The sequence below is a fragment of the Castor canadensis genome, chromosome 8, assembly GCF_047511655.1.
Source record: "Castor canadensis chromosome 8, mCasCan1.hap1v2, whole genome shotgun sequence".
Taxonomy (NCBI): Eukaryota; Metazoa; Chordata; class Mammalia; order Rodentia; family Castoridae; genus Castor; species Castor canadensis.
Window position 1 is genome coordinate 14641244 of NC_133393.1, and position 11690 is coordinate 14652933.

An 11690-nucleotide genomic window follows, 5' to 3' on the forward strand; every position below is an offset into this window, starting at 1 on the left:
GGACCATTTCTTAAGTACACCTTGCTAATACATCATCTCAAATTGCATCCATGTGACATTACCTAGACAATACTGAAACAGCAAGGAGGTGCTAAATCTCACACTGACTGGTATTGTCTTTCTCACATACACACAGACCCCAAATCCAAACCAGAGAGAGAAAGATTGTGGTTTCTGGATCCCAGGGTGCCACAATGCTCAGAAATCTTTATTCTTCTTGGGAATTCTTGCTTCTGGGTTCTAAGAATCCTAGGCTTAACCAGAGTGACATGGCTAAGGAGAAATGCAAATTGAAGTCCACATGCTGCATGCACTGGGTGTGCAAAGAGGACCTGGCAGAGATAAATGACCTGCCAGGGGCAGAGGCAGCTGGATGTACCTTCCATTTCCTCATTTGCAAAATGGAAGGCTCTCGACAGCCTATTTGGTGACATAGTAAATGTGAAAGTACTTTATAAATTGTGAACTATGAGCTGAAATGAAGAATTCCTTTTCTCTGGTCCTCAGCCCTTTCTGGTCCTGCATGTAACCAGCAACCCTCACCCCTTCCCATCAAGATAAAGAGCAGAATTAAGTAGTCAGTTAAGCAAGAGATAGAACGAGAGCCTCTCCAACCTCTGTGTTCCATCCCAGCCTCCCCACAGCACCCATAACTTGCTATTTTATTAACTTTGAGATGGATTTAGTGCTTCACATGGCTCCTGTTCTGCCATGGGAGGGGAAGCACATACTAACTGAGAGGATAATTATTCATGGAAAATATTTTTCTTGTTCTTTTTTATAAAATGCCTCAGGAAGGAGAAAATGAACAAACAGAAACATTCAATACACTGCTTTCTCCAAGCCTGTGATCAGAAAAAGCACATGAGAAATAAAAGGGCCTCTCCCCTCTGTTTTCTCTCCTTCTACCTTCCGCCAAGCAAAGCAGGGTGCTCTGATCAGCATGGGGACCCCTCCCACCATGGGGCAAATCAGGCCTCTTGCATGGAAGTGCTAGAAGGGCTAAACCAAATCATCATGCATCTGTAGTCTCTCCAGAGGGGTCTGCAGAGTGCTGAACTGTTAGTGCTTGCTGTGCGCAGCTCTTTCACAAGCAGGGCAGCCTGCCTGGATTTCAGTCATTTGTAAAGTCAAAAGGGTTGAACAAGGCAGAGAATCTTTATGTACAGAAATCTCTCCTCTCTGACATGGCATATTTTTATATAAGGGATGAGGAGACCCAAAGTAAAACAGGGAGCCTTCCTTGACCTCAATTCCAAGCATCCAGAGACCAACCTAGATGACCAACCCAGTGGGCTCAGTCAGCCATTCCTTACGCAGAAAGAGAGTGACAGCCCCACCACCAGTCCCACTGTGATCTATGGCCTGTGAGTCCTGTTCATTACTGAAATTGCCATTTGGGGTTGTCCCCTTCTTGCTTTTATCCGTGCTAGACGAGTGAAGAAGAACAAGAGGTAGAGGAGGAAGAGGAGGACCTGGAAGAAGATAGGAAATCCATAAAAGAAGAGGAGACTGAAGTGCCCAAGTCCCCGGAGCCACCGCCAGTCCCTGCTCTGGCTCCTGCTGAGGGACCACCCCTGCAGGCCCTTGGCCAGCCCTCGGGCTCCTTCGTCTGTGAAATGCCCAACTGTGGGGCTGTAAGTGCTTGTGTTGTTCGGGGTGCTGGGATGAGTGAGGGCCATGCAGCTGTGCCTAGCTCTAAGAGATGACACGTTTTCAAAAGGCTGAACTTTCAGCAATGGAAGTTTGGCAACAGTCACTCTATATGGCCACCCCTTTCCAATTCATTGGCCACTAAAGATATACAGTGTGCATTCTGTGACAAGCATGATGCTGCATGCTAAAGGACATAAAGAAGGTCCCAAAAGCTGGGTGTGGTGGTGCACATCTGTAATCTGAGCACTCGGGAGGCTGAGGCAGGAGGATCACAAGTTTGAGCACAGCCCAGGCTACATATGGAGACCCTGTCTCAAAAAAAGAACGAAAGAAAAGGTCCCTGCGCGTAGGAAGTGTGTGGTTCAGATCTCCAAAGTGAGCTTTGGCTTCCAAAACTGCTCCATTTTTTCTCGTGCCTCTGCACCTGCGCTGTGTGTCACTCAAGGTTGTGCCCTGCCAACATGCATTTAAATGTGCTAGGGGAGCACACAGGGCCATCCTTAAAGTATGACATAATTATTTGTCCCCAGGGCCTGAAGAAATTTTTACCTAGAAGGTCATATTACATAAAGTGTTACTAATTCAAATGTCATTAATTTGACATTTGAGAAAGTTGATACAAACATTTAACTAAAGTTTGTCTTTGTACTCTGTGTGGGCGGAAGTAAACTAATCATGTAAACAGTCAGAAAGTGAGTCTGTGTAACCACTCAGTCTCACTCTCAGCACTAAAGGAAGCCCTTACAGAATCTGTCCTGCCTGAGGACTGCAGGTGTGGCTCAAGTGGTAGAGTGACTGCTTTGCAAGTGTGAAACCCTGAGTTCAAACCCCAGTTCCACAAAAAAAAAAAAAGAATCTGTCCTGCCTGAAAGGGTCTGTTTTGAATTTTAAGAGTTTTCAAGGTCTCTTACTATGGGCTGTCAGTATTCCACCTGACCCTACTTGTCTGAATTGGTGAGCTTTTCCCAAATCAGGTTTCTTAAAGCCGGGCACACCTGTGTAGACAAGCTATAGAAGTATTACTCCCAGAATAAGAATGCCACTCCCAGGGCCTGGGATGTAGCTCCATGGTAAGTTATCTATGCATGAGGCCCTGGGTTCAGTCCCCAACATTGGGGAAAGAAAAAAAAAAAAAAGAATGCTACTGCCTTCACAAGAAGCCCCACTGTGTCAAGTTAGTGCTCTTGTCTTTGTCTAATACACAGTTTTTGAATACTGCTTATTGAGTCTGTCATTTAGATGAAGAAAGCAACAAGCTTTAAAATATTTATATCCTAAAGCAGAAATTCATTTGATTTACATTTAGGAAAAAAATGAAAAAGCTTTAAAAAAAAAAAAAAAGCTATATCCATTTTGCAGTAGCTTTGAAAAGGCCATAAGAAATTGTGGCTTGTTTCTGTCGTGGGTATTTGATGGCATGTCCTCTTCATTCCATCACTGCCGTGCTGCACAGAATGCTTCAGTACAGTGATGATTAAGATGTGATTTTAAATGACAATATTTCTTGGTGAATTTGTTCAGAAATTGGATGCTTTCTCGATTCGTAGTATTAATGTACAGTAAATTTTTCAGAGTGGAAAGTCATCTTTTACTTTGCCCGATCAGGAATGCTCAGCAAGACAGATATTCTTAATGACTTTAAAAATATCACAAGGAGAAAAGCATGCTGCTTTTATTCCTTGTCTAACAGTGGAGGCTAGAGGTTGCTAAATCAGTTACAATTTTTTTTTCTGTGCAAAACAGTAAACAGGGCTCATAACTGAACCCAGAGTAGCTCCTCAGCTTAACAAGCTGGAATTTGGGGCCCTTGGGATTTCAGGGGTGTGGATTGTATCCCTTATCACAGTGGTTCTGAACAAGGGGTAATTTGTTCCCTCAAGAATGTTTGGTGGACATTTTTGTCAGGACCGGGAAGGTTCCACTGGCATCTGGTAGGTGGAGGCCAGAGAGGCTGCTAAACCTCTTGTACTGCACAGTAGAGACCCACTGCAAAGAGTCATGCAGCCTCAGATGTCCACAGGGCTGAGGCTCAGAAACCTTGCTTTGTGCAATATTTGAAACATTGCCCAGATCCTTCTCCTTTGTCTCATCTGCTATTAAAATTTGGGATCTGAAACATTGCCTCAATAATACCCTGTTGGGCTAGAGATGTAGCTCAATGATAGAGTGCCTGTGTGGCACGCGTGAGGCCCTGGGTTCCAATCCCCAGCACTGCAAAAAACAACAACAAAAAGTGGAGCACATAAGTGGCAGAGTGCCGCCAAAATCAAAGAAAAAAAAAAGTGAACCAATGGGCTAGTGATTGAGGTTGTCCAAACATGTAGAATATGTCACACACCTAATCATTGTCTCCAAACTGTGTTTCTTGGGGTTCCAGGGCTTCCCGAAGGAAGAGGGAGCTGAGTAAACAGGCTGAATTCTGGGCGACTGTCTCTATTTCAGCCAGGCTTTTAACTTGAGATTTGAGTAGGACCAAATCCATTGTGAATGAAAAGAGAGGGAATTTATTTTCCAGCTTTAAAATGAGGTTGAAAGTTGGTCCAACCCCCTCATTTTGCAGATGGAAAAAAATAAGGTGTGCAAAATGCAAATGGCCTAACAGCCTCCCTTTTACTTACGACAGAGCTGGAGCCAGCTCCTGACTTCAAGATGGTACATTTGTCCTCGATACTGTGCCACAATGCCTCTTGTCTTCAGGTTATTACAATGACGAGGGTTTTTAATTGGCACAACATTTGTGGTTTGTGATGTTTGAGTTTTACAAGGTGACATAGGCCCAGTGTTTGCTATATGACCTCTTGTGCCTGTTGTTAGACACTGTTTCATGTATCACATGTTTTACCTTTGAGTAACTAATAACCCTAATTTCCTTTTCAGGACTGTAGATGTCATGTCACTCCCTTTCTTCCCCAGGTGTTCAGCTCTCGACAGGCACTGAATGGCCACGCCCGCATCCACGGTGGCACCAACCAGGTGACCAAGACCCGAAGTGCTCTCCCCTCTGGGAAACAGAAACCTGGAGGTGCCCAGAGTGGGTACTGCTCAGTGAAGAGTTCACCCTCGCACAGTACCACCAGTGGAGAGACAGACCCCACCACCATCTTCCCCTGCAAGGAGTGTGGCAAGTAGGTGGACTTGAACCAGGGACTGACTCCAAGATGGTGGCAGATAATTGCTTGGTGGGGGCCAGACTGAGACAGTCTGAGGTTTCTTCAGCAAGAGAAAGAACCCAGACTCGCAGAACTCTTCCCATATCATCCTTGAGGTCTGCAAGGTGGACCTTCCCTCTGGCTTAGAATATAGCCATTCTGGCATCCTACAACCTGACGGGATGTGTCTCTTCAGAGAACGAACAGTGACAAAACTTCATTCCTTTCCAAAAACTGGTGGTGGCACTCCAGATTCTAATTCTCCCAGACATACTTTCTGCATCCCTACTGAGTGTTTTGAGAAATGGCTCTAGAATCAGGAACTCTCTATAGCAAAACTGACCCAAACATGGCACCACTACCACTGTAGCTCACGCCTATGCCCAGGGCAGACATCACTAATCAATTACCACACTCTTTGCTGTCACATTAAGATAAGGCTTTTTATCCTATACTTTAATCTGGCACAGCTAGTTGGTTAGAGATGATACAGAAGATAAAACCTATTTGTCGTCCCTGTCCTTTCAGATATAATTTTAAACAACTAAGGGGAACACTGGCAGTCTGTAGTAATAGTAACAGCTAACATTTACTGAGCACTTAGTCTGTTACGTACTTCATATGCATGGACTCATTTGCTCCTCACTCAGAGTCTCCTGCTGATGTGGATACCATCTTTATCCTTGCTTTACAAAGAAAGTGGCCTGCCCCAGAAAAGAGCAGAGCTGAGCTTTGAACACAGCTTTGTCCAAATGCAAGATTCCTGGCACTGCTCTGTTTTTTGCTTTGCTTTGTTTACTTACTTTAGAAATGAAATATAACTGATGGTAAGATGCATGGCTCCTTCCCATGGAATTTCAGGAGAGAATTCCAGCTTTCTTCTTAGCGAGTCTGCTTAACCTGAAGGCTATTATATGGTCATGGGTGACTTCTGTTAGGAGCCTTTCTGAGTCTCTCTTCCCATAACCTCCAGTGCCTCACACATGCCAGGAAGCTTACCTGGAGAGATGCCAACCAGGTGGTTGCTGCAACTGCCCAGGAAAATGCCCAGTTACCTAAACAAGGCCAACTGAGACCTCTGCTTCCACATCCTGGTAGAATATATCAGGTGACTTAGTAGCAACTGCCATTGAGCAGGTCCTCACTGTTTGCCTGGCACTGCTTTAAGGATGTTTTTACATGTAATGATTCATTTACTCTTTTTTTTTTTTTTGGTGGGACTGGAGTTTGAACTCGGGGCTTCAGCATTGCTAGGCAGGTACTTTACTACTTGAGCCATACCTCCAGCCATAATTTACCCTTTAGAATAGCCTTATGAAGCATATGCTTTCAGTAGCTTTTTTGCAAAGTAGAAACTGAGGCATGAAAAGGATATGCCAGGTAGGACTCAATGCACGTAGGCTGGGCAGGCCTCGTGCTATTAGCAGCTGGCCAGGCCCTGCTGCCTGTGAGTAAACCTACCTCCACTTGGGGGCACCCACCACTCACAATAGCACTCTTTCCCTCCAGGAAGCTCGAGGGTGGGAGAGATGGGTTTAGGTGTTGGTCTCCTCCTGTGCGTTTGGCGATCTTTCAGAGCCTAGACATGACATTATCTTCTATAACCGCCCAGGACACACTGAGGAAACCACAGAAGCAGTGAGTCCCCAGGTTGATCATTACCTTTGAGTAATGATGGGACACCCTGAGCTCAGCTCTCTCCCACCTGCTGTCCTAGAGTGAAAGCGTAGGGGCGTCTGAGACCTTGCCAGTTTTTTCTGAAAGGAACCGAAGCCTTCCCCTCAGTCAGCTCAAACAGTCTATAGCTTCTTACTCCACCAGGTGGAGACAAAGGACATCTCAACAAATAAAAATTCATACAGGTTGATGATACCTAATCTGAAAATCCAAAATCAGCAATGCTCCAAAATCCAAACATTTTTGACCAACATGACGCCCTAAGTAGAAAACACCATACTATGAAACTTTGTTTCATGTACAAAATTATTAAATGGTATCGTATAAAATTACCTTTAGGCCGTGTGTATAATGAAAGCCATATACACCTAGGTCCCATCCCCAAGATACCTCATTGTGTATATGCAAAAATTCCAAAGTCTGAATCACTTCTGGTCCCAGTATTTTGGTAAGAGATGCTCAACCTAAGTTTCATGCTTCCTGCCTTTCAATGGCATGTATTAAATATTTTTCTTGACTTGTTTTTATGTTGTTTGGGATTTTTTTTTTTTTTTTACCAGAAGTCTAGTTAAGAGTTCATGGAAAATAGAAATGTTTTCTGAGATTTTCCAGACTAGGAATAGCATAAGACAAATGTTGGGCTGGGGTGTAGCTCCATAATAGGGCACTTGCCTATCATGTTCAACGTCCTGGGTTCAATTCCCAGTACTGGAAAAACAAACAGATAGATTGTAATAGAATGCTTGTTTTAGCTACTGAAATTATGTTTGTAACATTAAACAGTTTTCCAAATGTCTAGATGAAATAAATGAATCGTTTTTGATTTGATGCAGGTTTTTTGGAGTGCCTGCCTAGCAAGCATGAGACCCTGAATTCAAACCCCAGTACATACAAAACAAAACCTGACTTCTTTTTCCCTTATGAGCTGAAGAGTGAATATTGAGTTTTTATGCCACCCCTCTCCTTTCCATAAACACACCTAGAATAACTTTTCTGAAAATGTAGTAAATATGTGGTCCAGATAGTAAATATGTGGAGCTCTGCAGACCAGGCCCACACTGTCTCTGATACTCAGCTCTGCCCTTTTAGCACAAAAGCAGCCAGAGACAATGCACAAACACAGACATGGCTGAGCTCCAGTTAGCTTTGTTTACAAAGAACAGGCTGGATTTGCCTCACAGCCCATGGTTTGCAGACCTCTGGTATAAAGAAGTAAATCCCCAAATATGCTACCTTTTTATTCCAGGGTTTTTGAACCACATTGATATTTTGCATCTAATAATTCCTTGTTTGGGAAAGAGAGGCTATCTTCTGCCAAATAGGATGTGTAGGAGCTTCCCTGGCCTCTACCCAGTCAATGCCAGAAGAACACCTCCCACACAGTTTTGACAAACAGAAAAGTCTCCAAACATGCCAGCTCCACACAGTCATCCCCAGCTGAGACCCACCTTTACTCGAAGACTAACAGTAGGAAATTATGTCAATGTAATGATGACAGAGTGGTCTCCAGTGAGAGGAGTGCTGGACATGGCTCAGAAATCACAATAAAGACAAGAGAGGCCACTGGAATTGGCCACACTGGGGCTACTGGTGATGTTGAGAAAGCCAATCAGAAGTGGAGGGGAGAAATTGAGTCAGATTGGAGGGTGTGGAGGAGAGAAAAGGAGATGGCCAAGTACATTGGATAGATCCTTCAAGAAGCCTGAGTGCAGAAGAACAGGCCACAGGCCAGGGATGGATGATGTGTTGTTTTATCATGTGGACTGTTAGCTTGTTAGCAGAATTCACGTGACAGGCCACCATGGGAGGAGGTCCTAGAACTCCGGAAGACTTCAGCCTCCACCTCCGTTCCCTGTAGGACACCAAGATTTCCAAGAACTCAGGTCTTGTCAATTTCACGTGCTGCTTTTCTTCCTTTTCAGGGTTTTCTTCAAGATCAAAAGTCGAAACGCGCACATGAAAACTCACAGGCAGCAGGAAGAGCAGCAGAGGCAGAAGGCTCAGAAGGCAGCTTTTGCAGCGGAAATGGCAGCCACCATCGAGAGGACTACAGGGCCGGTGGGGGCACCAGGGCTGCTGCCCCTGGACCAGCTGAGTCTGATCAAACCCATCAAGGATGTGGACATCCTCGATGACGACGTTGTCCAGCAGTTAGGAGGTGTCATGGAAGAGTCTGAGGTTGTGGACACCGACCTTCTTTTGGATGACCAAGATTCAGTTTTACTTCAGGGTGACACAGAACTATAAAGCCCTGTTGTCACATAGAGACAGAACCCACAGCCTCCATCTTCATTAATCAGGAAACCTGGACTGCCTGCTTGTTTTGTAACCCTTTTAAACTATCTGTTTAAAAAGTGGTTGTTTTATTCAGGTTTAGAAAATAATCCAGTTTCATTTCCTCTTAGCTTTTTAAAATTGTTTTTGTGGGGAGTTTGGGGGGATAGATAATTGGCACAATTACCTTTAAGAGGTGTTTCATCTGGGCTACATTCTCATGAAGTCATTCCCAGGGAATGAACCTGACATTCAGTTCCATTGCTTTCAGCCGTCCTGGTTGCCTTCTGTCCCTAAGCTTTCTGTGACTGTGCGTGTGTGCACACGTGTGTGTGTGTGTGTGTGTGTGTGTGTGTGTGTGTGAAGCAGGCTTCTCTCTTCATGCTGGGACCTTGGGTCATGTTTTTCCACCGAGAATTATTTTTATTCTATTCTGATCTGCCAGGAAGTATTCTTTTTTTCTTAAAAAATATAGATCAGAAGAGCCTATTCTTTTTGGCAACACTGTTCACGGTCAGTGGAGTTCTGAAAATACTTTGTGCCACTTGGAAGTACTGTGAAACCTCTCCCTGGGATTTTGCTGTACCTCATGTCTGCTAGACTGAAGTTACCTAGATACTAGCTATGAGCAATAGGGTTTTTTTTTAACACATAGCCATAGCAAATAGGAGGGGAAGTGCATTGAAGGCAACACAAATGTGTTCAGATACACTTTAGCTACAATGTTTGCATTCAAACAATGAATGTATTTCTTTCAAGTTACTTACCAAAGCATTTCTAGACTTGGCTATGCTACATGACTTTGCTCTGCCTCCTTCTGCCCCTGTCAGTAGGGTTGCTGTTTGTACTTGAAGGCAATAAACCTGTAATCTTTCAAAAATGTCATCACCCAGGGTTTGTGCGGACTCAAACTGACCCATCCCCACTGTCAGTGCAAAAGTCGCGGCCCCAGTTCAGAGAGGAACTCTGCTCCTCTTGGCTCCCTTCAGAGTTAGTACTGCGTGACCTCTGGGGTAGATCTTTGCAGGCCTCATCTCTCTTAGGTAGAGGTAAGTGTGGCTGTCGTACTGGACCACTGGGCTGGCACATTAATTGCTTGACATTAGACTTTTAGCAGTGTGGGAGCAGAACTAAACATCCTTTGTGTTCCAGTCCACAAAGCATTTAGCACACTCCCATGAGGGGACCAGCCGTGGCCCGCCACAGCCCCACGCAGGCAGGATGTCCGAATCTCAGAAAGGCCATGGACAGAAGGAAAACACGAAAATGCTTTCTATTTCCATTGCTTGTTTTCAGAGATGTCTTGGAGGTTTCCTTCATCTTTTCTATATGGGAAAAAAAGTGTTTTGTTTGCTGCCATTTCAACAGGTTGTTCTATGTTGTATTTCAGCAGTTTTAAGTTAGAGATTACCTGAGCTTTGTGCATCAGATCGTGACACAGCTGTCACACAACCACTCCAACTGTCATGACACTGGCTGATGCAGAGTAACTACGTCCCTCCACTTAGCAGTGTCTGAGGGGGAGTCTGGAATGGTTCTGCCACATGGAGGCTCATCTACAAAAGAAGCAAATACTCAGAAAAATCTTTATAAAGCAAATGTATTCCTTCTGCTTGGACATTTGCCAGATGATCCAGCTTTAACCATTAGAAATAAACTGTGTGGCTACAGCAAAAATATAATGCAAGATTTAATTTTAATTTTCCATGCAATATAGCATAAGGATTTTTGACTTGAAATAACCAAAGAACTCCTCTTTCACGAGACAGTTCAGATACCTGAATTCCTATTTCTTTACTCTCAGCTGAAAAAATTGACTTCCTAGTAAAATACTGCACTTCTTTCTTTTCTTGAACTGGTCTGCCTGCATGTACGTGTTGTGTTTTAGCTTCCCCTCCCCCAGCCCGCCCCAAAGAACTTTTCTTCCTAATGGTTAATGTCTTCAACATGGTTGCTGTTTACTATCAGATGGTTTTTCATTAGTGAATTTAGACCTCTTTGAGAAAGCTTGTATATAAAAAGTTAACAGATCTATTTTATGGAAAAACCCATCTTATTTTCAAATATATTTAACTGCTGTTATATTTTATTAGAGGAAGGTTGTAAATATTTTCTAGGAGTTCTATTGTAAAGAAAAGTATTTTTGAAAAAAATTAATGTAATAAAAATGAAAACATTTTTAAATAGTGGTTGTGATTGCTTCCTGTTCTGGCTTTGTTATGTTCCCTCTGCAGCCAGTGACTTGCATGCCTTCCATATCAGGATGTAATTTATTCAGGTTTGCACTATTATAAGTTGACATCATAATATCTAGTGTGCTCAACTGTATTTTCCCGGAATGCAGGTCCCTTGGTCCATATCAAAGCACTATGTATAGCATATTCATAATTTTTTCTTTTGTAATGTGTGTATTTTTAATAAGGATTTTATGTAACATTTTGGCAAAAAGAGGACAGTATTTTCTAGTGAATTTTATAATAACATTTTGCTAAAAATGTTTCTTCCTAGGTCAGTTTTTGTTAAGGTGAATCAAAAGTCTTATTTTACCAGGGATTTTAAAAAAGTTTGAAGCTTGAAAGCAAAGTTATATTTAAACATCATATGTAACAAATAAAGATGTTTTATAGACTTGTCCTTAAAAAGGTGCATTCCTTAAATTAAAAAAAAAAAAAAAAACTAGGGCATTCTAGATTGTTTCCTGTCCTGAGTGTTAAGATTTTTTTTAATGTTCACAATACTTTTTCAGGAAGAAAACCAGGAGAATACTACTTAGGTTCCTCACTAGCCTTCTCAGAAATTTATTACGGTCCTTATAGGTGGGCATTCATCAAATAGAAATGTAACCAAATACACACTGTCATATTTATTTGTGAAACCCTGATTCAATATTGCATCAGCTGCTCTGAAAATAAAATATTATCTTTTTGAGTTTCA

The 11690-nt window shown here is 43.0% G+C and overlaps 1 protein-coding gene across 10 annotated transcripts in view; it reads left to right on the top strand.

The window, feature by feature from the left end:
• Positions 1-11690, top strand: part of Trerf1 (transcriptional regulating factor 1) — a 204626-nt gene extending 192936 nt beyond the window's left edge. For 7 of the 10 annotated variants that reach the window (XM_074082170.1, XM_074082173.1, XM_074082174.1 and 4 more), the window contains 3 exons: positions 1434-1637; positions 4534-4781; positions 8405-11690. In XM_074082170.1, coding sequence (XP_073938271.1) covers positions 1434-1637; positions 4534-4781; positions 8405-8729 — 777 coding nt within the window. In that variant the 3' untranslated portion in view covers positions 8730-11690. The remainder of the gene's footprint in view (positions 1-1433; positions 1638-4533; positions 4782-8404) is intronic. The other 3 variants (XM_074082175.1, XM_074082177.1, XM_074082179.1) reach the window with 1 other exon arrangement.